Here is a 26,819-nt window from a genome sequence, read left to right as displayed (position 1 = left end):
CCCTGTATGCAAATTTCTGGCTGTATTTACACTTGACAATTCCCCTCTTAATATGATTTGTTTGTGGGAGGCTAAAGACTTTAAAGCCACATTTTAAAAACTTAGTTGCAACTTATTCCTGATATTCATGAGCTTCAAGCTTATTCACCTCACTACTTAATGTTTACTGTTATTCTATTTTTATAGTGATTTTTTGTCAATTTTTCATGTATTTTTATATTTAATATATTTTCTCAAACTATACTTAGATGTTTGAAAAGATTTGAGTATTATACCTTTCCTGTATCCCTTTATAAAAAAAAAACCCTAGTTGGTTGAAACTTTCAGGCATGATTAAGCATTATTTTGTGATGATTTGTGTGAAGTTTGGTGCAGATACGTCAAAAGGGCTCCGCCCCAGAGGGTTTAAGGTGTCCAATGTCAGACATTTGAAACTACAATGTTTTCAAATAAATAAAATAAATAAATAAAAGCAAGTTACCCAACAAGTGTTACTGCGCTAACAACTTTTATTTTAAATGGTAATTTGTTTGTTATGATAAATAATAAAAATGTATACCAAAAACTTATATAACTTTATATTTTAACTACAGTTACTATTAATTTTTGGTATTTCAAACACGTTTTTAGGTTAGGTTAAATCCAAACATTGAACAAAATTGGAAAAATTAAGTAAAAGCAGCAATTCTTTCTGTACTACAATCAGTGCAAGGAAGCCCACTTTGTCGGGTCACTGTAAAAAAAATACTTTGTTTCACAGTATCGTTGTAAATATCTCTTGGATCATAAAACTGAAGCAATCGACGATACTACAAGTTTATCTTCAAGTTGCATCAGTTCTCATACCCATCATTTCCATATTAATTCTAAAATATGAAATTTCAATAAAAAACTTTATATCAGGATAGCCGAATTCCAACTGCAATCTACCGGTATACAGCTAAGAACTTAATCATATTTCCTTATAATTTGATGACAATAAAACACTCAATAACATTTCTAGACACATCTTTAATTGTTTCACAATTTACATTTTGCATAGTATAATGGTAATGCATCACAAAATAAATATGGTAATATAACACAAAAGTAAAAAAATATTATCTGTAAAACAAGATCACAATAACTAAACAAAACAATTCAACTGAGAGATAGATTTCAAAAATGTGATAGAAAACTGACACATAATAACATTGAGACAACTGCATGCAATCATTGTATTGTCTTTTGTCTTAAGACACATTTTACATATTTATTACACATTAAAGGGAAAATAATGTCAGCTAAATGATATTTGACTGTTTGATAGTATTTTTTATCAATGAATTTCATAGTTTGTTGTAATCTAATTATACATATTTCGTATCTAAAATTACTTGGTATCAAATTACGTATCCAAAGTACTTTAACTGTATGAGTAGGAAAATTACGTATTACAGTTGCTTAAGATTTAAGCGTTGTTGTTTAACAATTCTACCAGTATTATTTGTCTTTTAGAGAGCACTGATACCTATTTAACTATTACTAATTATTTCACAATTACTTGAACCAATCAATGTCAAATTACAAATTACTGCCCACTCCCTGCATGGTCAATTATGTAAATTGTTTTACACATACTAAACTCTAAATTCAAGTTAACATTTCCACAGCAATAGTTAAATCAATTTACTTTCGTGGGGAAGTAGAAATTGATTAGTTTAGCCCCCCTATACATAGTAGAAAAGGGAGCTATACATAGTAAGTATGTATATGGAGTTTTTTTTTTCTGTCAAAATGTTTGAGTTTTGGTCGGAAATAATTATCAATATTATCCTGGGTCTCCCTGAACCGAAAAAATGGTTTTCGAAGTAATGTCTGTATGTGTGTATAGCTGCACACCATATCTGTTATCTGATTTTGATAAAACTTGGTATGTAACATAGGTACTATTCCATTGTATCTCCAGGTGATTTTTAGATGAGTACTGTACTCTAAAAATTCAGCTAAGCAGTAGCTAAGGGAGAGTAGAATAGCCTTAGCCTTTTCACTTTCTAGCTATATCATATTGCATACTTAATTTATTCATGGAAATAGTTGAGACCAAAGGGAGTGGTAAAGTTTATAACAAATTTAGTCTAAAACTTGTTTGATAAAACCAAAACCCTACATTTTCCAACAAACATAATACACAATTAATTAACCTTTGATATATGGAATAATTGAACATTTTCATGGTGATACATCGAAATGAAAACAATGTTTTATTATGGCGGTCTAATAAAAAAAACTATGTTGTCCACTAATTTTCCAACACTAAAAATATCTTTAGTTTATACTTCAGCTTCTTAAATATCTTTAAACTGTCTTTTAAATGTGTTTAGGTTTAGGCCAGTTATTGTTAGGTTAAGGCAATTGGCACGCTTAAAAGCACCTACGTTAGCACACTAGTTGAAAAAGGACATTCAAACAAAATTACTAATAACTACTGGAATTGTAATAGAGTAAACTACCTAAGCGTCTAAGCAAATCAAACACACTTGTTGAGACTCAAACAAAATGGTATCCTATAAAACAAAATATGTTTTATGATTGAAACACAAATTCCTAACTTCCAATTTCTTTAAACTACCAAACAGAATAATAGTTTCACTTACATTGTAAGAACAAGTAATCAAAACCGATCCGATTTAATTGATTGGGCATAAATTAACCAGATTATTAACTCAGAAAAGCTTTGAAGGCAGGTAAAAATAGCTTGCTTATAGATATAAAATGAAGTCTCATTTGCTTTATTGATAGAGTTAGTTTGATGGTTGAAAAAATGAAAAATTCAAGATAGAAAGTAGGTAAATTGTAATTCCTAAAGAGACATTTAAGACAATTGTATTCACTAACTTACAGGACGACATAAAAAAAAATATATATATGCCAATAATCAATAGTGCTTTAAATAGAATATGAACTATTATACTTTTTCGTATGAGTAGGTTTAACAACTTAATTTTCTCCTATAGTGTATAGGTTTATATTTATTTTTTAATATTTATTGTAATATCTTTTACTAAATTGACGAATATTGCTTATTATTACTGAAGGACGTCATAATTTTGAGTATGCTAATTCAAGCGCACTTGTAACTTAAATATTTTATTACATTTACATTTACCCTCAAAAGATGAACTTATTTACAAGACACTAAAAAATAAAATGGGGAAAATATCGTCATTGGAAAATAAAGTTATAGTGACTAACACACAGAAAACTAGTTAAAAATAGTTTCAGATAAGAAAAGCAAAAAAAAAAAAAAAATGCTTAACAGTAAAATAAAATAAGTCAAAACAGAAACAAGAAAGGAATGATAGAAAGTAGTAAGCATTACAACACAGCTAATCTAAAGGTAAAACACAATAAATTAAAATACATTACCCGAATCTAAACCCAATTCCCGTTGGGAAGCGTGCAACACATTTAGGCATGGAAGTGTACTTATAAAGTACAAAGTTGCTTCTCGCTGTCTTAAATACAACTATGTAAGCCAACTAGAAATACTCAACAACGCAACCTGTCTCACTTCGAATCTAGTCCGACTCAGAAGTTCCTACTAAAACATAACAACAGAAAAATAATTTATATATACATACTACTTAACTAGTTGTGCAATCGCATTAATTGCAACTAATGACAATCTAATATCATTGACTCTATATCGAGGGCATGTTAGAAGACTGTAAAATCAGATGAAAAATTGATGGATTTCTCCTAACTCTTTGATTTGTAAGCAAAAGATGCCACATATAATAACAACAGGTAAAAGGATAACGTTTCAATATCTTTGTCCCATATTGCTAAACATTCCAACAATAAATAAGAAATACTGACATTTTCACAGACAGTGAAGTACACGTAAAATAAAATGTACACATAACATAAACGTTTCAAAAAGTTAAAAAACCATAGTGAGTTCATACTCCAAAACTATTGAAAACTTATAAGTGAATTTTTAAACTTAAATAAGTTTTCCCTCATAAGAATGGAAGAATGAATACTAGGTTGAAAAACACTGTGTGGCAATCTATTCTATGTGCATCTTGTTTTGAAAATAGCTTCTTCCAAAACCAACATTCTAGGAGGTAGCTGAATAATATAAAATATACATTGGAGATTATTTTCAGCATTCCAAGATCCATTGGAGACACATAAACTCACATGGCCTACTAAAAAGTGTACAAAACAAACAAAAATAATCAAAATGCCTTCAAAAATAAGCTTCTAAAAATGCTAAATGGAATATTATGAGTACATCTACGGAACGGTAACCTGATACAGTTTCACGCCAAAATATCTAACCATAGTTTAGCAGACGACATTTAACGTTAAACAACCTGATTCAGGGCAGTTGGGAAGAGCCAGCCGTTTACAAAAGGCCGTCAAAGGCGTAGGAAGGGAGTACATAGAGTTATTGTCATTTATGTTGATACATTTACTAAGTTTCGATGGCTGTTTATTTCTGGTAGCCCAGCAGCTTCTCGGCCACGCCCAAGTAGTATACTGTCTGGGCAATACCGAACAGAGGGGCGATCACAATCATTCGGCAAGCTCCGCCCTTAAAGAACGCCAGCGGTCCTTCGTTCTTTAAGGTTTTCCTGTGAGAATATTACTAAAGATTAGTACAGGTAATAAATAATAATTTGTCAATAATTGCACTTTCACAACATTCTTCTACTTATTTAAGATTGAGCAGACTAAAATCAAAAATTTTCATGAAAGAGCATTAAAATCAGAAGTCAAAAAGGTGCATTAAATTCAAATAAGACAGAATGAAAGTTATGGTAGTTGCGCCGCCGGTCAGGGATAGAATTTGGTTAATATACCTTAACTTCACTACTACCCAGCTGATGATGACACTAATGTGTCGAAACATGTCCTGGTTACACCATTCAGAATTTTGAGCTGAATTGACGTAAGTAATATATTCTCACAATATTTATGTTCAGTCCACTATTAATATCTTTCTTGCAAAATGAAAACAAATTACAACAAATCAGAATGATCTATTTCTATACAATTTGTATCTATTTCTATGGTATTTTAATGTAAGTATGAAGCTCACTCTGAAATTGACTTTAAAATATATTAGCAACTTTGTTCACAGACGTTAACAAACTACTAACGACCTAATTGTCTGATGCTGCTTAGTATGTAGACCTGCAGATGGTATTGTTGTATTCATTTGTTTATTACGTAATAGCCTAGAGCTTAATAGTTTAGCACATAGAACATGTTATCTGACAAATTCATTCTTTTACAGCCTTCCAAGGTTGGACTTTGATTGGCGAATTTTGTTTTATTCAGTTTTGTTTTAGTACCAATATGTTTGAATAGTGTAAAATACAGTAGGCCTACACATAACAATACAACAATACTCCGTTTACAAAATTTAGGCGGTTACAGGGGAAGAAAAGAAATCTATCCCCTCCACTTGAACCTACCTTTAAAATAATATAGCTCAAATAGCTGAGGTTTTCCAAAGCATACATCAGCTACCCGCCGTATAAATTAAGCAAAATAGTAGTGGTGGACTTCCTCTCATACCACCTACATTTTGTGAGCGGAGTATAGTTTAGATGAATAAGTGAAAACAAAGGTATAACTTTAGAGTCGGCACTCACACAAAAGCGTCCATGATTCCGTTGTATCGGGGTCCAACTTCCACCTTGCTGATGGCTTGAAGTCGCGTCTTCACCACGTCAAAGGGGTTGACACACAGAGCTGCGAGAGAGCCAGCCGTACAACCAGAGAGGAAACTGCACCAGAACACTGCTTCTCCTGCAGTGAGGAAAAACTTGTATGAGCAAAAACTGATGGCATAGCAGGCTTACCTAAACTGGGATGGACTCCATGATGAACCAGACAAACTTTTCACTACAGTCAATGATTGGAATTCCTTTGCTACTGATGGTGTATCCAATCAACTTGGGTTTGAGTTAGCACAGAGAAGTAGGGTACAGAGTTCACATTCAATCGTACACTTAAGTAGTAGCACTAGTCGCTGGTGTCTAGACCAAAGCCCATCTCCAACCCCTAGCCCTGATTACTACACCTCTCACAGTGGAGGAAGATCATGTGCCCTGTGCAATAAGAATTTCCGCCCAGTGCTTGCCGCTCAGGCTCTTCCTTGCTCACTGGCTCGTCACAAGTATATTCCTGACACAACGTCCGTTTCTTCTGTACCTTACTTCTCTGTGGAGCCAGGTAGAAAGATGTATTCAGATCCAAAGGTGGCCAGGAAATTGTTCAGTGTTGCTAATAAGTATCCAACATCATTGTGTGTAAAAGGCAAACCCATATTATCTGCTTTTCAATCGAAGTATTTAGTAATCATAAAATAGAATAAATTTTGGAGATTGTTGGACAGATATTTTTTAAATGTAGAAATCTAACATCCAACAAACCAAAACTACTAACCATTTGCACAAAGAGTATAAATACAGTGTCTTGATCAGTATAAACTATTCCGGCCTCCAGAAAAAAAGCACACTCTTACCCAGCTGCATCCATCATCTTCATTGCGACAAAAAACAAATATAACATTTTTTTACCAAATAAAAATATAAAAACTCAAAGAAAATATGGTTACCTGAGCCATCGTTCTTGCGAGGTCCGAGGGAGTTGAGCCTGGCAAATAATGGGAAGTAGACAATGGAGAAAGAAACGTCTCTGAGCATCGTAGCTCCGATACCTCGGTACAGTCCAAAGATACCTTTAGTCCTCAGCAGTTCCAGGGCTAGCGAGGTGGCGGATACCTTCGGAACTGTCTTACCCTCTGCAAACAAATAAAAATTGGAATACAATTTTGGTATTTTGAAAAATGTTCGAATGTTTATAGAAGTTTAATTGAGAGATAAACAAACACTATAATCTAATTAAGCGTTGTAACTTGATTCTTTAGCGTTGTAACTTGATTCTTTAAATCAGTTAACAAATCAACTCACCCAGCTTAGCCGCAGCTGCAACTCTCCCGGCGTCCTGCATCTGAATCTTCAGCAGCTCCATAGGAGTTGTGATGATGATCTGACACAGTCCTGCACTACCTCCAGCTAACATCTCTCGTCCAAGGGGCAGCTTCCTGTCAGACGAGTATTAAATATTACTTTCACAGAGACATCTGTGTGGATGAGTACAGAGCTATTTACTACGACTGTGGTTCGATTTTGATGAAATCTGGCATGTAGGTCTACTACTATTCCATAATATTTCAAGAGGTTTTATTTTTTCATTTTTTTAAATTTTAATATTTAATGCCGATTTCCCCGTAAAACTCATAAAATAACGGAAAAATGCCTCTCCTCAGAGACCTATATTTTTTTAAGTAGGTGGCTTTGAACCCTGGTTTAGCGGATTGGCCTTAGTAGCATAAACCTATTAGTAATTTAACTTGAACCTATAGTTTCAAAACAGAAGTTCCGTGCTTTATATTTTGACCAGCCACATAAATGAAGAGTTTTAGGTCAAACTTAACTCAAATCTTGGTGAAATCTGTGAAAAATTACTTCTTACCTCTTACTAAAATAATTAAAACTACAATTTTTCGCTCTTTTATTCCTACATTATTTTACACAAAAGGTATTATTTTGAAAAATTACTGAAATTGAATAGTTTTTTTGGTAGTTTTGGTAATCAAAATGTTTGATGTAGTTTTAAAATTCACATATTTTACTATTTAGCCTTAATTTAATAAAAGTACTAATGAATTTTGATATGAAATATAAACCAATTTGGCCTAACTTTGAAAATTTAAAATGGAAGACAATGGTATGCTGAGCAAAACATTGATTAGTTACTTCAAACACCTTTGCCAACGGCAGCAACGGGATAACCTGTTGGAAAACTAAATTTATGGCGAGAAGAAAATGAACATGCACCGGTGTACGCAGTCATTCAGAACCAGGCTATTCTGAGAGATAGTCTATTTCTGAAGTTTTATGGGACCAGAGGTTTAAGTCCCTTGTCACCGTACTTTCACCAATCACTAATCTGAATTGTCATCGTCAGTTGAGAAAATAGTGTATAGCCTACTGCTTTCATAGCACCTAACTTAACTTGCTAACTCTATATTTTATTTAACTCTAACTCTGATTTTCTCATAAAAATAAGATAATCATTACTAAAAATGTATTGTACATTTTGGAATAGTTAAGCCTAGTTTTAATTATGTTTGGAAATATTCTTATTCTTAAAAGCCTAGTTGGCATAAATTCAGTTTCAACATGAGAGATAAAATTTTAGCTTGATTGTTAAAAAGTTTATTAAACCAATTGTTTTGTACACATAAAAACTGTTTATTATAGGTTATTGGTTCTATCCTCATTAGGACACATAGTATCGTCGCCTTGAACAATCCAACATTCCATGATATAAAAGGATTTTCATTTGGCTACAATTAACGACGCAATCTCACGACTGGCAAAAGATTGACGTTAGAAGAACAAAATTAGGGCGTGGAAGATTCCTTTAGAAAAAATATATTATAGATTAACATAAACACAAATTTACTGTCAAAATTTTTACGATTAAGAAGAATGAAATACATACCCATGGCCCGTTGAGAGGTGGTGTCGGAAAAAGTCGTTAGCCGCAAGCTTGATGGCTTTCTCTGGTGTGATAAGCAGAATGTTGACGGCAGATCCTCGGTACATACCAAAGTAGCCTTCCGCTCGGTAGGTCTTCTTGAAACAGTCCAACCTGAAGAGAATTTTTATCATAGTAAATTAGTTTGTCCAATTACAAGCTGGCGAAAAAAGGGTGTAGTAACATATAAATGAAGATGATTTAGACTGGGGTTCCAATTTGTCCCTGTTGAATGGAATAACAATCATGTGTAGTAGGGCAGAGCCATTCCACAACCGTTAGGGTACCTCCTGTATACAGGGTGTGTAGTAAGTAGGCTAAAGAGCCAAATTCCGGGAGATGGTTTTATGGGTAAAAATAAAGAGAATGGAAGTAAGACAATTTTCCAAAACAGCTTCGTTATCCACACATCTGCTATTTTGTATTTTTTACCACCTAAGGGGGTAAAATATTGTTCTATTACCACATATTGTTGAGATAAAAGTGGGCTGCGCGACCTAATGAAAATTTTTTTTAAGTTTCTCCGTAACCAATAACTGTACAAAAACACTTTGAAATACTAAATTATTTGTTTTTTTAATATCTTTAAAAACGTCTTAAGGAAAATTGATAAATTTTGTGTTTTAAGGGTAAAAAATGATAAAACCCATTTTTACCCTATAAAACCCACCGTTTAACCCCATTCCCATGGTTCGATCATGCTGGTTCCCGATCTCATTCAAGTTTATCCCGTCTTACACATTCAAACCAAATGTTATCAAAATTTGACAAAAATTACTCAAGTTACTAAAAGCTTCAATAATTATTATTATTTCTGAATAAAACAAACAAAATCCTAATTGCGTGCTCAAATATATTTAAAAAGTTTTGTATGGGGTTTAAAACACTTAAACTCTAAACATACAGAAAAAGTGTGCATGGTAGGTACAGTGTGACATAGCATGGAAGGAGTGGATTGTAAATAGAAGCACATAAAACATGCAAATGTATTCACTCCAGCTCAATTTATGTGGCCAAGTCTGGTTTAAAAGCCTCATCACTATCAAAGATTTGAACTTAGTTTGTGTGTTTTAAAAAGAAAAGAAATTAATGAGCCTCTGGCAGATTGTGTCTATTCTTTCTTAGTTTTGGATTGTTTGATAGTCTTTAAAATAAAAAATGGTGCAGTTAGCAAACATTTTATTTTTTATTTTTTCTTTGCTAAACAGTTGGCACATTTTGCAGAAATCAATAATATAGCAGCACATTCGTAGTTGGCTCAATTCAACTACATTTATTTTTGTTGAATTTTCGTCTTAAGAAGATGTTAGATGTTGAGTCAGCGAAAAATACTTGCTGACATTTCATATGTGATGTAGCCATTCATATTCAGGTCAAGCAAAAGATTAGTTGGTCAGCGAGTAATTTCTCCAGTTCAACAATACAGTCCTCGTCCAAAGAGAAAGATTCGACCACCTACTTTGTTGATGAAAACCAAATCTTTCTCTTTGCGTTTATTTTTTACAAAGATTTGTTGAAGCTTTTAAAACATGGGATTTGGATTATCTACTTCTATAAGGATTGTAGTCAAGTCAAAATACTGAATTACGAAACTTACATTGACGTGTACATCCGTTCTCCATTTGGGCCGACAGTCTGGTTTTGCAGACGAGTTTTGACTAGATCCAGGGGAAAGACACATGACACTCCGATTATTCCTGCAATCCCACCGTTGACAATTTTTGGAACAAGTCTAGAAAGAGAATTATAGAAATTATTGTAACAAGTTAAAAATGAAAAAAGAACTACAGGTTAGCAAATGTGGGATGTATACAACGTTCTTAAATTAATCTCTAAAGTTAAATAACATTCAAATAGCCAATATAATATTTATTATGTTGCAAAAGTATACACATTATTAATATCCACTTACCATTCATCGTCGGTTATTCCTACTGATAATTTGCGGAAGAAAATTGTATATGCCTACCTTTATGAGGTATAATGTACCTACAAGTTATAGATTATGAAAACAATGAAGGTAATCAAACGTGGCATAGGTACAAGGAAAGTTCTTAATTCTTATCTGTTTTCTAAACAAAGTTCTTCAACCAAGTATAATGTTTGAAAAAATGTGCTACTAAATGAAAGAGGTAATCATTATGCTACTTATTTTCGACATCATGGTGGAAATTATAAACAAATTTTTTTTCATACCTACAACAATTAAAATAGTTAGCCTGTGAACTTTAAAAACACAAAAGCCAAACTAACATAAAACCTACATCCTACAAAAGTGTGAAGTTGTTATCTTGACTATTTGTTGACAATCATGACATCTAAAACTGCTGTCTAGAATGATAATACAATAGCTGACACAAACAACATATACTGGAGACCATTAACTAAGCATTTTATTCATCAACTAATTAATGTTGAGCCATAGATTAAAAACACTCCCATAGATGCATCTTATGGATTTGCTGAGACAAATTAAAAGTATGCATTTCTGTCAAGTATTTGTATAGTATTGTGATACTTTCTATTTAATTGTTGATTATTGCAATGAAATAAAACAATCTAAGGGCACAACTTTTTATCTCTGGTATTACTAACAAAGATTATAAAATGCACTTTTAAGTTTGCCTACACTAAAGAATATTTATTTGACATCAACACATTCAAGCTTAACTGGATTGACACATTGAATGAGGCTCCAGATTTTACATTGTGATGATAAATCTACCTGGAGTGTCCAAAGTTAGTTGTTAAGTTAATGGATCCTGTCAGTACGGTAACTTAACTTTATTTAAGCAAGTTAAATGAATAATGCATACAAAACCAGACGGGAATGGAACAGTGTGAGACTTAAAACTACTAAAACTCTTAGATCAGACTCGAAGCCTTATCAGATGACCCAAAGCCTGGGCAGTGTTATTTGTCTTCTAACAGAACACAGAACTTACTTGGAGTAAAGTTAAATGAATATACAGGGTGAAAAAAGTCCCGGGGCGGTTAAATTTTTCTAATAATACATAATAAAGATGGAGCTACAAAATTTGGTACACAGTTACTGAGTATTAAAATCGTTCAACACATTATTCGGTGATACCCCTTTAAAGAGACGGCCTTCTAGGAGGCGAATGAAATCTTAAAGTAAGCATAGGTTGATATAAACATCAAATTCAAGGTTTTTACTAGTAGAATACAATACCGCAAATTTGTACTCGAACGGAAATCCGAGTAAAAAATGGCAGCCCAACAAAGATTTCTTAAATCTTCTGAATTTTAATAAATAAATCTGTATCTTTCCATACAATCAGATAAATTAATTCTTTGAGACAGCGATGCACACTTGTATGAATATTATAAGCTGAATATGAATGCAATGTGTAGGTAAATTGTAGAATGGATTGAGATCTGTGTAGCTTTGTTACTGATAAGATCAGCTGTTTCATTGGTCAGGAGCTAAAGGCCTCGCCACCCTACAATAACTTGAAGCAGCCCAAACTGACCTGCAGGACAATTACCGGCTGGTCCCGCATGATCCTTTTACAATCCTATTAGCGACGCTTCCGTGAACGCAATAGTTCAATATTAACTTTAATAAAATTATAATCTCATATAGGCCCTATTATTTACTTGTTTACATTAAGTACCTGGGGACCGAGCCATGGCTCGGTAATAAGCAATATAAAGGAAATTAACGTTTTATTTACAACTAATTTTGGCTTTTATTATTTAAGTTTCAGTGGATTTCAATTTATTATGATGGAAATTTTAACCTTGCAATCCTCAAGACATTAATTTATTTTACAGTTGATGAAAAATCACTGTTTACAATGGCCTACACTTGCATAAACATTTTTTTGGCATTTTGTTTAAATTAAAACAGCTGATTACTTTGGGGAAGTTTTGGTAGGAGAGCCAAGTTAAGTAATCAGTATTTAATCGGAACTTGGAACAATTTTCACCTATATCGAGTTATCTTCAGTGTAATTTTTGCTCAATAGTAACAACTTATGTTTTTCCTTTTGTGCTGTATTTTCTAATTTGCTAGTATACTGTGGGTGAATAGCTTATTAACTCATGTTACAACTTATAAGTTTTTGTTTACGTTTTCCTAGTTATTTTGTTCAATCAACATGGTTACTTAGCAACCCATAAGGCCAATGTTAAAAAGTGTTGACTTTAAATTTCATTTTTTACGTAATTAGATTTTTGTAGGCAGTTTTAACTGCATTAAACACGTTTTTAGGCCAGAAATAAATTATTTACATCATTTAAAGGAAATCGTTGAAGCTTTCTGAGATCTTTGTGCAAGCAAGCATACAAGCATATAAACAAGCAAACATTGCTCATATAAGAGTAAGGATAGGATAACATAAATTTAACAAATATTTCTGTTTTTGTCCCATCTAATACGGACAATGTGTATGGTCTAGGTATACTTAAGTTACAGGGTAGGCTATTTTGTTTATACAGTAGCACAAAAACCGCAAAAATTGTCCATTTTAGATGGGACAAACACAGAAATAATTTTTATATTTATGTTATTCATGTAAACAAGTAAATTAATAAATCAGATTATAATTTTATTAGGCCTAATGTTAATATTGAGCGATGGCGTTCAGGGAAGCGTCATACAGGGAAGGATTCTAAAAGAGTCGTGCGGGACAAGTCTGTAATTGCCCTAAACAAACAGTTAAGTCAGCTGAAAGCTATTAACATTAATACACCTGTTTTAAGACAGTACAGTTGGGCTACCTCAAGTCAGGGTGGCGAGGCCTATAGGATGGAGACAATTTTGTTTAAAGATGAAGCACTTTCCACAATTTCTTTTGACTAAGAGGAATTAAGTAAAAAGTTATATAACACATGTGCCATTTGCTAAGTGAAATTAAACTTGACTTTTAATTAAAATATTTATTCATTGCCTTTTATTTTTTCCACATCAAACAGTATCACTGGATGAAAACGTAAAAAAAACTCATGAACCACTTGGGTGAAATCATTCTTTTTGCAATCATTGAAGTAAGTTTTATATGTTGAACAGCCTTCAACATTACATAACTTCAAAGACAGTCGGGCAGGCATGTGAGTAATTTGCAAGAGATAAAGTGTAATCTAGTGAAATAATGATTCTTGGTGCTCATTGAGTGAACTATCTGCTACTTAGAGTAATCTCCATACAGATAATCAATGAAAAGAACTATTCATTTAAGAAGCACTTTAAGTTCTTTTAATAGTAGAAAATTTTCTTACAAGTACGTTCTTAAAAACAGTTACCTATCATTAATATGCACAAAGAGGTTAAATTTACTCAAATTAAAATTCCTGAGGACTATGAATTTATTTGTGAGATATGCTTACGGAAAGAAAAACATAATAACAACTATGTTGTCGATGCGCCGTTTCTGTGTAAATTGTTGTACAGTTCATTGACTAAAATCTTCACAATTATACAAAAAATATATAACGTAAAAGCCCTTTCATTTATGTTACTAATTTAGTAAAATCATTTTTTAAACATTCCAAGTAGCCTAAATTGACAAGAATAATTAATTGACTTGTGTAGTGGGCAAATGTATTTGGAGTTTAATAGTACGTAAATTTAAGAGCAAGAGAAAAACAGTTGATTTTTTCCCTCAATCTAATAGCTTGAGGAATATCAGTTTTGATTGAAAAAATCTATTTTTTAAAGGAAAGATGGATATTAGATTGTTACTACTGTAATGATAACTCAACAAAACATTTTTTTTTGTACAGAACAGTGTTAAAAAGATTGTTGTAGCCTTGAAGCAATTTCTAGACAATTGTATGCATCCAATTTGACACTGCTTCAGGATCAATAAGTGACAAATTATGATTGTTGCGAATCAACTGGTTAGTGTTGAAGCTAAACTTCAACCGTTATGAGTTCATAGCTAGCCCATTAAAACATTTGTATGACAAGATTTGAATAGGAATAATTAGATGTGACGTAACGAGTCTAATTGAACTACAAGGCAATGAATATTCATCATATGTTTCAATTATACTACACAATCTAATGTACAGTAGGCTACAGTATCTAAAACATTTACCACCTTTTCCTTAAACCCAATTGAACAATAAAATATTTTATTGGTGTCCTACCTTTCCTACTAAATTAGTTTACATGGGTACCTTATAAACCTTTGAGAAACTTAAGTTTTATTAAGTAAAATATCTGGCTGAATTTTGTATATGCTTTTTGGCGTACCGGTAGCTTATTTTAACAATCTCATCCTTAGGATCTGTTCTCCCAATAAAATTGTTTATGTTCTTATAGTCCTTCCACAAGCAATTCACGGTGGTAGTGATTTTTCATATTTATTATACCTAGACATTTGGTTTTCTATGTGATGGAGAAAACATGTAACTGAAATACTGAAAGCAAAATGTGAAATCAAACCTTTTGCTATTTTGCAATTATTTTGTTTATGGTGAACCAATACAAAAAATCCAATCATTAAAATATTACTAAAAAAATATTCCTCGTATTTTATACTCTTTGCCATCAGTACTTATTTCCTCTATATTGAAATTTTCATGTAAATTTTAATTTAACATCTGTTCCATTCATTGTTTTTATGTTGAAATGGTTTCACAGCACAAGTTATCTTACACCTTGATTTAAAAAATGTCATGCAAAAGTAATACACAGTGTCAAACTAACTAAATTGGGAATTTCTCTCCAATAAGGTAAATAGTTTAAAAATTAAGTAGAATAATGGCTGCACTTTCCTTTAGGTCCTACACTCATTCAAATGAAAATATTGATTATTCGATTGTTTCATTCGAATGAGTGTAGGACCTAAAGTAAAGTGCAGCCAGAATAATAATTAAAACTAAAGTAAAGTATAATAACATTATAAAGGAAGTAAAAATTTACACAAGATAATTTTTGCTATTTACTACACAGCTTTTTAAAAAAGCTTAATATAAACTAACTTATGGTCAAAAATTAGGTCACTGATAACGCTATCAATACTATAACAACAAAATGCGGTCAAGAATGTAAACAAACACTAGGTGCTGTTCATAACCACTAAAATGGATATCTAAAGATAGCGTTGGCTGCCTTGGACAATATCCATAAAGTCGGACATTCAGGGGACACAATGTTGTATCAGTGCATTCACTGTTAACATTTCATAAATACTTACGAAAACTTTTGCGGAGGGATTGCAGAGATGGTAACGGTTTCATTCTTTGGTGCTTGTGACCTGAAACCAGGAATTGAATTACTAATCTAGGATAAAACCCTTGTGTTAATAAACAACATAATGACATATTTGAAATAGGTATTTCTAATGGTTGTAGAACACTTAACGTGCTACGGAGTAGCTACAATAGATTGAATTCTAGAGACTCAAACCCAAAAGAATTTTCTGTAGAGAATTGTTGGGTCGCCGATTAAACTCCTGGTGCATGCCAACTATCATCAATTCAGCTTTTTGTCTTGAAAAGTTGCCAGTAAACAAAAAGATTTGTTCAGAGCGTAGAACAGAAGCTCCTCTCAAAATTATCAGGGAACACTTTTCGATTGTTTGGCATTTTTAAGTGTGTTGTGACCACAATAAAGAAATTAAATAATATTTTTCTACAATACACAAAAATAAAGATGTTTATTATATTTATTAACCATAAAATGAATCTTAATTCTCTCACTTGGATTGTATCTGCACTGCCAGAAATCTATTCAGATAAATTTTAGTTACTAAATAGAAGAAAATAATTAAGGCAAATAGCAGATATTAATTCTTATGACAAAAAGAAGTTGAGTGCAACATCAAGGTTACTGAAATGCTTGTAATATTTAGTTACATATTTAGGAGTTAAAATAGTCAAATTAGTAATTACCTATAAGGGAAGTACACCCATGAAAAAATAGTTTTAGCATTGAATTTGCAAAAAAATTAACAGTTAGTAAATAGGTATGGACTTTGCATAAATTGTTTCTGAGCAATGAGTTGGCTAACACGATTTGGTGTTAAAGCTACATTGGCCGTTTAAAGCTGGTAGTATGAATAAGTTTTTACACAAAAAATCAGGTTATCTTCACAGAAGGAAAGTTTTTTGGCATGTCAACTAGCAAAATGTCTCACTTGCATAAATCTTTTCATCTCAACTTAGACAATAGCTCTAGGCTGAGAGCGTGCTTCACAAAGGAGTCACAATCAACCTCGTTATAAAGTGTTATTGTGCCAGGGTTTGTTGGTATAATACAGTGTCCTTGCTAATTTTGTTACACCATGCTTGAATAAAAAAAAAATAGCCTAATAACTCTATGTATTTTTTTAGTTTTTATATTTGATTATATCGAAAGGTAGGATGGGTGGGCCCAAAAAATTCTGGAAAACACTTTTGTTGTGTTAAACAGGAATCTTGATATGTCGTCAGGCTTGAGGAATGACTGTAGGTAAAGGAATAAATTTTGAAAAACATGTGGAGGAAATACACACAAAAATGAAAGGAGTCTACATTAAATTATCAGGACATGCTAGACGAAAATAGAGGCAGCATGACAGGGAAGCATTTGATGACACTGTACAGAGGGTGTTGGGCCAGCAATGCTTTACGGATGCGAGTTCTAGGGTAAGGATGCTAGAAAGAAAAGATTTAAAAGGAAACTTTTGAGTACGGGTACCTATGCAAAGAAGAGTTTTGTTGAAAGTAGGAAAACAACAAAGTATCGCATGAGTGGCAAATGCGTGGGGAGCAGATGAAAAAGAAGGCAGAACGTTCGGATATATGCCAAACAGCTTCAGAAGAACCAAGGATACATACAGGCTTTTTAATTGAAAAAAAGAAACAAACAAAACAAAGAAAAAAAGGAATGAAAAATTTTCTCATTAAGGGAGAGGAAAGACTAGTTTTTTTATTTATAATTATGAAAAATCTACCAGAATTTTTGGTAGACCCGGGCCTACCTGCCTTCTGGAGCTGTCCCTGGGAAACAGCCTGGCAAATAAGTCCCAGACTTCAGCCAGAGGTGGTGGTGGGAACGAAGGGGTTTGCTTGATCATTTAGGTTATCATCAATTAATCAAAAGAAAATCTTTTACTGACTTAAGAAAAAAAAAGAAAAAAGAAAAAAACAGCATAAACTGCACAGGGTAAACTGCAAACTCAATTAGGTCTATTACCATCACCAACTTTAACAACAAAACCAAGAAACCAGAAAACGCCAAATAAAAACGTGTGTCAAGTTTGCTAGTTCCCAATTAAATTATAATATAATGTTAACTGTCTATAATTATATACCGGTAATCAGGGAAATTAACCACTACAGCTCGGGTCTGACTTAGGGGAGGTACGAATGAGGCATTAGTTCAAAATTTCTCCGTGAACTGCGCTGTAGTAGAGAGCACTTTGGCAATTAAGGTTTACTAATACTAATCGCAAAAATAGTTCTGTTCATAAAATATAATTATAAATGCCTCAAATTCAATTTTATAATTTTTTAAATATAAAATTTAACTATCATAACCTAACCGAACTAACCAAACTTGCTGATAATGAAAAAATCTTGGACAAAAAGTTAGTGTTACCAGCGGGATTCGAACCCGGGACCTTCAGCATATCAGCCTGGCACCCTGACCACTAGACCACCGAGGCCGATGACCACTGACCGTATTGTTACGGTAATGGCGTTCCTTCAGCTAATAAGATGTCCACAGCTGTCATCGTAGCCTCTTCTATACCTCCCCTGAGTAAATACCCTACAGCTCAACTCTGCTATATTTCACCAACATCAGTATCAGGTGATAGAATTTTTACAAACAAATTATTCTAGGATCTCACATGCCATAAGGAGAAAAATAATGACAATAGATGGTGCCTAACTTATGAAGGATAACAAATTGGTTGAAAATAACAACTTATGGTACCTTTACCTACGGTAGGCTATTTCACCTGTTGACAGGTAAAAAACTACTATTCTTTAATGAACACTGTAGGCCTACTAATATGAATTAAACTTACAGTATGTAACTATAAGCTACTTGTAACAAAGTTTGAATGGCATCCAAGTTTCATTGAGTGTTTTACCGGTACCGTAATTGTTTTGCCAAGGTGATTATTTTAATTGCATTAGACTACAAAAGAAATACCTGTGTCCCACATTAGTGGACCTCCTTACCTACCTAACGGTTATTACTAGTCGGGTGCCAAACAATGAGCAAGGTTCAATTGATATTGCCGTTTGTTTGTAAACAAAAACTTAACAATATTCAGTTTCTAGTGAAAATTATGAGTTATGCCTAGTTTAATCTTAAAAAAAACTTTAGGCTATACAATATTGGAATCTGAATTTATTTTTTAAATACCGTACTTACAGAAATAAAGTAGGCCTACCTAGCTTGAATTTTTTTGCATGATTTAGCTAGGCCAATTATTTCTTTTGGCAAATATTATGCCTAGCTTTTAAGAAATATTAGTTTTTAATTGTCCCATATCAATGACTGGCACTTAATTGAAAGTATTGAGCCAAACAAATGTTTTACTAAAGTGGTACATAAATACTGTTGTAAATTTTTGAATTTTTTGTCTAATAAATCAAATGATAAATAACTTTAGCTACGCGAACAAACTATACATGGGGTTTTAATAAAAGAATTTAAATGAACAAAATTATAACTTGATTTTGAAATCAGTAAAAATTTAAAAACCCTATGCAGTTTTGTGACATCCTTAGACCATGCAACTGTCGTATGTAGACTTTGACAAACAAATTCTAACGTGCCTAACTCTAAGGATGTTGCCTCTAAAGAAAAAAATAGACCTGGAGAGAGTGGTCTGTAGATGAAAATTATTGAGATAAATCGTAGCTAGAGATATTCTTCCAGATGATAACTTTTTAACTTGATTAGAGCCAGAGCAGTCTAGTAGAGTACAACCAAAGTAATATTTTATCGTTCAAGCATTTATAGTGAACCATAAGGCAATGGCTAAAAAAATGGTGGTATTACAGTAGACTCCCTCTTATCCGGGCACCATTTAACCGGACATCGGTTTATCCGGACTACACTCGGCGGAAATGACATCTCTTTAACCGGACAATTTTTATTATCAGCTCATTGGTTTAACCGTACTAGATTGGCAGGAAGTGGGCAGTACTGAAACGACTGTTCTCGTAGGAAATATTTAAGACCAGTGATCATGTGTAAATACAATGCTCTCCTAAATTTAAGTCGAATATCACAGTAAACAGTCAGTTTTAACGAGTTTTTGGGGACGTCGGTTTAACCGGAAAACCCGTTATCCGGACTGGCCTCGGTCCCGAGGAGTCCGGATAAGAGGGCGTCTACTGTAATCGATTTAGACCTTTAGTGCCAACCTTCATAACAGAGAAAGTACCGGTACCTACACTGTATTACCCAGAACAGAATTTAATTCCAAATAACTTTGCACAACTTAATTACAATAACCTATCAACAGTTATGAAACTAAAAAGATCCCAAACTAAAGAAAATTAGAATTAAAAATATACTTATTTTCTAAAAAAAAGATTCCCAAGCCTAAATAGTTTATAAACGTTGCCTTTTAAACCATGTAAGTTATCTTATTGTAAATTTTGCAATTTTAACTAACATAACAGTTTGGGTGCATAACTTAAAACACAATCAGTCTAGAAGTGTAAACTAAGGCTTTAACTAACACAAAAGTGTAGTAAAAGGGACAACACTCAAATTTATAAAGTAAGCCCACAGCAAATTAACTTAACCTACAGATTTTAACAGATATCAGAGGACCTGAAAATTCGGTTCTTCAAATTAAATATATACCTACATTTAAACTTCAAAAATGTTTACAGGCGTTTGAATCAATAGGAAACTGTCTTGACAGATTGAATATCTAAAAATACACGATCGACTGCACTATCTAGATAGATTTCTATGCAAACCAGCAAGCAGCAGCGCTCTAGCAGACCGCTGACACAGGGAAAAACAACAAATCAACAAAAGTGACGAGCGAGGAGCGAACAGAACAGACAATCCATAGCCAGCTGTTAGGCAAGAGTGCCAACATAGAAACCAAAATTCAGAACAATGTTCTTTATTTGTAAGCATTGACATGTATTATGTATTTTACTGTTATTAAGTAAGCCAGTTACAAATTAATTGTCACTCTAAAAGTTAAGGGGGAAATACTTTCAGTGACGACTGACGACGGTTTGTTTCGTGGAGCGTTCTACCATAGACAAAATAAATAAATATTTCATTCTTTTGTCTATGGTACAAATTTAACATAGATACTAAATTAAAATTAATTCATTGTACTCTTTTACCTGATGATATATATAAAACCAATAGTGGCATGTAGCTTTCAAAGAGGCGTGGCAGTATTTGGCGATATATTTCATGCGTTTCACCTTGGCTTTTGCGTTTAGGTTTTTCGTCTGACACGTTCCAATGATGGTACAAAAAATTATGTTGGCAAGGAAGCTTAAAAATTATACAACTCCCCTTGGCGTTTTTCAAAGAAATTAATTATCTTAGGGGCATATTTCACAAGTCAAAATAAAGGAGAAATCATACAATTAATTTTCTAAGTGTTTTTCTTTCGGAAAATTTCCCATATGAGGAATAAACGAATTAGCTATTACGGTATCATGGTGGTCTCATGGTGAAACCTGGACCTAGGACGGATTTATTTTTTTTCGTTTTGAGGTCCCCAAAGGTAAAAAATGCCATTCGTTAAAATTCATATATAACCCTTAGTCTGAAAAGAGGTTTGAAGCATTTGCTTAGTCTGTTAGCGCAATACTGTTTAGCAAATACTCATACGCTACTTTAGCAAAAATGATCAGATTTTGATGAAATTTGGTATAAACGTGTAAACCTACAGTGTACATTTATTCAAACGAGTTCGCAAACCAGCTTGATGGGAGTGTGGTAATGGTGTTTAATGGGGAGGGGCGAAATTGGGCGTATAAATACAATTAAGAATTTCTTTTCAAAGTATATTTTAGAGTTTAAAAGTAAACTGATTTAGTTTGCTTGTTTATGAAAATGTACCTATATCAAATTTTGGAAAGTTTATTTGTTTCATATGTATACCAGGGTGAGGCAGTGAGAGCACCCGAATTTTCTTTCATTGTCACACAATAAGTATAGCAGCAACCAGCAATGAATGAACAGCTGTGCTTATAACATCAATTTAACTAGGCTATGCCATTTTAGTAAATATTATGCCTGAGGCTATTAACACTGAGATGTTGATTTGGAAACCTATTTTAAAACGTTTTTTTTTTTAATAGTGATTATTGTGCAAAAACCCAGAGATTGTTTGGACCACATTCCATCCTTGGTCAACATGGCGCTGTTCCAGATTGGAAACAATGGTGAACTGGGTAAAATTATTAATGATAAACGCTTAAACCTTAAAATAATCGGTGGGTGTCCCAAAACTCTTTGTACACCAGCAAATGTTGAAAGAGTGCGAGTTGCAGTAAGTCAAAGTCCAAAGAGATTTGCCAGGAAGCTTTTGTTGTTGAAAGCTTGGCTGCACTTTACTTGACGTCCTACACTCATTCGATTGTTTTTTTCGATTCGATATTTTAGTTCGATTGTTTCATTCGATATATCGTTTGGTTAGTTAGGTTAGGTTAACCTTACCTAACTAACCAAACGATATATCGAATGAAGCAATCGATTAATCGATATATCGATCGATATTTTCATTCGAATGAGTGTAGGACGTCAAGTAAAGTGCAGCCGAAAGCTTTACTTGGCTCATTTTTTTGAGGAGGGGGGTTATTCTAATGATACTTGAAGTTAGAGGTTTTTCAAAGTCACCCCATAGATTTGCTTGAACCGAAGCTAAGAATTGTCCAAAAACTAAAGTGATCCCTGAAGAAATGCTAGAGGAGTGTTTGATGGAGTTTTCAAGTGACTAAAAAGGAATGTCAAGTAGGACAAGGACGTCAATTGCAGGATTTTGTTTTCAAGAAATTGAAAAAAGACTCTGTTAAGTTGAAATGGCAAAAGATAAGCTGTGTTTTTATGTGCTATTTATATCCAAAGGGTTAATATTATTGAGTTTGTACTACTTATAAATTGGAATGCTTTCATTTTCCCACCCTGTATTAACATTTCACAAAAAAACTACAAAACTGGCTAACAATAATTTTTACATGTAATTTTGATTAGGCCTACTTAGTCCATTTTTATCTCGGTTTTCAATAATTAAACATATATAATTATTAAAATAATAATAATTAGTTTTTAACTTATTTAAAAAGTTTATAATCTGATACAAGTACGAAGATTTTCTATTGTAAACACTCTTTTTACAATATTATACATGTATATATGTGATTTTAGGTGACGCAGTGTGAGCCTAATAAGGGCCAATGGTCAATATCAAACGACGAATAAATATAGTGACTCCAGGAGATTTCGAGATTATACATATGAAAAGTTAATTCTAAGTGTTTGGGAATCGTAAGTACTTTAATACATATATAGTCTTTAATAAATACCGATGGTCGCATAAAATAATTCCAATTGTACATATTTAGGAGAGTTAGATATTTTTTTTTTACCAGACATTGACAATGTGAATGTGACACCTAATTTCGATTCAGGGTCAAAAACAATTCAAAATGAATTGTTGAATTTATATTTGGCAATACCCTGAGAACATTTTTGAACGTCCAACGTCGATGATGCTCTCTACCATAGGTGGCTGTGTCTCTACTCATGTCTGAGCAATGTCTATATCTACTCGACGTCAACTACGTCTATAGCAGGCAACGAACTACGTCGTGTTCTATAGCTACAACTTTAAATCTCCAAAACCTTATCTCAATTCCCTAGTGAAAAAAATCCAGTTACTGGCCAGGTTCTGGCCCAGGTTTCAGAATTAGCAGGAACCTGGGCCAGAACCAGAACCTGGCCAGTACTGTTCCAGAACCTGGCCAGTACTGTTCCAGAACCTGGCCAGTACTGTTCCAGAACCTGGCCAGTACTGTTCCAGAACCTGGCCAATACTGGTCCAGAACCTGGCCAGTACTGTTCCAGAACCTGGCCAGTACTGTTCCAGAACCTGGCCAGTACTGGTCCAGAACCTGGCCAGTACTGGTCCAGAACCTGGCCAGTACTGTTCCAGAACCTGGCCAGTGCTGTCCCAGAACCTGGCCAGTACTGGTCCAGAACCTGGCCAGTACTGGTTCAGAACCTGGCAAGTACTGTTCCAGAACCTGACCAGTACTGGTCCAGAACCTGGCCAGTACTGGTTCAGAACCTGGCCAGTACTGTTCCAGAACCTGGCCAGTACTGTTCCAGAATGTATTGGTTGTTTGAGCTTGCGAAGACGACCCACTTTTACATGAAAATGATGTGAAAAACATAATTGTTTTAATATTTTATCACGTCTTTCACATTTTCTCAAATTAAAATACAGTAACGTTTTTGTATCCATAGTTTTTTGTATTTTATGTGAATAACTCGTTTAAAAGATTTAACTTTTTACATGAGGGAAAGGAATTTATCGATGGGTTTTCCAATGACGATTGTTTGTTATTTCCATTTATATAACTCTTTTGTAGAAAATGATTGTAAAGGGCCACTCTTGACTTACACTTTCCAATCAGACAAATACTCCCATTATCTTATCACAATTTCCACTCTTTTCTACTTACTGAAATCAATGGTAAGACTCATTAATTTTATATAGGCCTAAACCATGGTTATTGATGAGCATGATTACTTCTTACTGAAATGGTTGAGGACCCTATAAGTCTGCAGTTTATGTAAGATTAGGTACTCAATTACAATAGACATTGTTATAATAAAAAAAAAACTTATTAGTTATTTCCGTGCTATTCAAACCGTCAAACAAAATGAAAATAACCAAATACATATTAGTCTAATATTAACATGAATCTCAATCATACCTATTATCAGACAATTTTACGGATTGTTACACAATTTGTAATTGAGGTTAATTAACTTTTTAAAATATAACAATATTGATCGTTAAATTAACTAATTTCTATTGAAACTGTTTGTAAAGATGGCTTTAGGCCAGCATTTTAGGGTTTTTTATGTAGGCCTATAAATCTTAGGCCTACCTTAGTGACAAAATCAAAAGACAATGCACGATTTAACACAGGATTATTAGGTCTACTAGCTCCTTTGTTGGTAAAAAGAATTATTATTTGTGAATTTTCTTCTATTTTAGTCAGCAAGGTAATACTGCTGTTAAATTGATCATCCATTACAAAATATTTAATTTTGTTAATGTTTATCTATAGGTATTTGAAAAATTACCTCATTAGCAAATGTGTCCCAGGCGTTGATCAATATTCAAAATCCTAGCATGACCTTACCCAACCTACATTTAATTTTATCTCTCCCTCAAAATATTTGTTTTTCAACTAGATGCTGATTTGAATTAAATTTGGATGAACAATACTGATTTACAACTTTGCCTATTCTTTAGAAAAGCTCATTGCCAAACGTAAGAAAAATTCCCTTTGGTAAAAATACCCGTTCTTAAAACTGATCTAGCTAAAGAACTCAGTGGAAACATACCATATTTGAGGCACGTTATAGGTACTTTCGAGGGCACTCATGATTAGAGAGTGTTTCCGAATCGAAGGTCGGAAGTTTCAAGAAGACACTCCACACTCGGGGATCACGAACCGACTGCGAGCGCAGGTCTTGTCGTCTCGTGTATTTGCTCTTAGATAAGTCTAACAATTCCACTTAACACGTTTAAACCTAGGGTGATAACAAGAGAACTTGGACCTTCTTATCACGCCTGCATTGTAATTTTCAAACTGCGTTTAATTACGCAGCTTTTGATGTCCACTTTTCTTCTAACTATAAAGTTGCAGGGATTGAGTCTCGTTAATACGACTTTAAGGTGTCGGATTACTAAATACCCCCACCGCAGCAAACCTGCAGACTAAGCGAATGTTCATCTACCTGAGTGGAATTCCACAAAATTATTCCTTTGAAATTGTCGGATTTATTTCCTATTTAAATATAATCTACTAAATATTATAAATATGAATATAATCTAAGTACTTAGGTTTGCTGCTACAGGGGAAAATAGGGGTTTAAAATATGTCCATAGACAAGCAAACTAAAACATTTGATTTATTCTCCATAAGAATAACATGGTAATTTTAAATTTACAATAATTTGGGGAATTTTTCTGTAACTGTTAGGCATACAACAATGCTTCAATAAACTAAATAATTTTTTTAGCTTTACAAAATGGTTTAATTTGATGTTTTTAGGGTGAAAAATGAGAAAAACCCATTTTTTACTCCAAAAAAAAACCCATAAACCCCTGTTCCCATTGTCTGATTATGCTGTTTCACGAACTCGTTCGAATAAATGAAGGTTTATACGTTTATACTAAATTTCATCATCAAACTCGGATCATTTTTGCTCGAGTTATCGTGCTAACGGACACATATATATGAATTTAAACTGATTGTGTTTTTGGCCTCTGGGGACGTCACAACGAAAAAGTAAATCGGTCCCGGGTCCAGGTCTTACCACGAGTCCTACGGTAATAGCGTATTCCCTGTATAGGAAATTCACTAAAATGATAATTAAGTGTGTTGTTAGCCTAGTGGTTAGTGATTTTAACTTTGGTGCAAGAGAGGCGGGTTCAATTACCGGTGTATTCCCAAAAATGTGAGGGGTTTGTAACACTTTCCTAGCGTTTGTGGTGATTTAACTTCAAAATGTTCGTAGACACTAGACATATACACAAACAAATAGGAAAACTAAACTAAAGAGGGGTGGGTTTAAGTCTCAGCATATTCACACAAAAATACGGGGTTTGCATTATTTCATATAAAGGTGTTTGCGATACTTGATTACTCTACTTCCATTTCAAAATTCTTCTAGCGTATACACAAGAAAATAATAAAATTAAACCATAGGTGATCATCTACTAAAGTTTTGGTCTAGGAACAATATAATTTTCGTTAACGCCTGTTAAATAATACCACAATTTTTTAGCTAAACTTTATTATACGTCACAACCATATGGATGCGATATGTGGATGCTAATATCGGAAATATAATTCGAACAATACAGTATTGTGTACACGAATTTCTAGCAAATTTATTCAAAGAGTATTCAATTCAAGAAGAAAAAAAAACAAAAAAACTTCAATGAAAATAGTCATTCCAACTATAGCTCTACCGTAATTGGCAGTTGCAATGTAAACAA

At 33.3% G+C, this 26,819-nt stretch overlaps 1 protein-coding gene across 2 annotated transcripts; it reads right to left on the bottom strand.

Moving 5' to 3' along the window:
* Positions 1–991: 991 nt before the first annotated feature.
* LOC128992641 (mitochondrial glutamate carrier 1-like) lies at positions 992–25,257 on the bottom strand. Of its 2 annotated transcripts, none has more exons than XM_054416327.1 (8): positions 25,157–25,257; positions 15,780–15,839; positions 10,208–10,342; positions 8,575–8,724; positions 6,975–7,108; positions 6,620–6,805; positions 5,652–5,808; positions 992–4,625 (listed from the first exon to the last, which is right to left on the bottom strand). In XM_054416327.1, exons 1-8 carry the CDS (start codon positions 25,195–25,197, stop codon positions 4,484–4,486), a joined length of 1,005 nt encoding a protein of 334 aa, XP_054272302.1. In that variant the 5' UTR covers positions 25,198–25,257; the 3' UTR covers positions 992–4,483. The 2 variants fall into 2 exon arrangements, with proteins under 2 accessions (XP_054272302.1, XP_054272303.1); XM_054416328.1 differs by lacking the exon at positions 25,157–25,257 and adding an exon at positions 20,406–20,543.
* Between the last annotated feature and the right edge of the window lie 1,562 nt (positions 25,258–26,819).

This window comes from Macrosteles quadrilineatus, unplaced genomic scaffold (assembly GCF_028750875.1).
Source record: "Macrosteles quadrilineatus isolate MER2022 unplaced genomic scaffold, UCM_ALF_1.0 Scaffold_4__1_contigs__length_99947679, whole genome shotgun sequence".
In the NCBI taxonomy this organism is placed as follows: domain Eukaryota; kingdom Metazoa; phylum Arthropoda; class Insecta; order Hemiptera; family Cicadellidae; genus Macrosteles; species Macrosteles quadrilineatus.
The sequence above is the reverse complement of the archived record's forward strand: the minus strand, read 5'-3'. Positions and strand labels throughout refer to the sequence as shown.

What these genes read in the sequence shown, in the direction of transcription:
- LOC128992641 (XM_054416327.1), bottom strand. Translation starts at nt 25,197, where the DNA reads ATGAGTGCCCTCGAAAGTACCTATAACGTGCCTCAAATATG. An exon ending in TATAACGTGCCTCAAATATG is followed by an intron (nt 15,840 to 25,156) that starts GTATGTTTCCAC and finishes TCCTGGTTTCAG; the next exon opens with GTCACAAGCACCAAAGAATG. An exon ending in TCGCAAGAACGATGGCTCAG is followed by an intron (nt 5,809 to 6,619) that starts GTAACCATATTT and finishes TCCTCACTGCAG; the next exon opens with GAGAAGCAGTGTTCTGGTGC.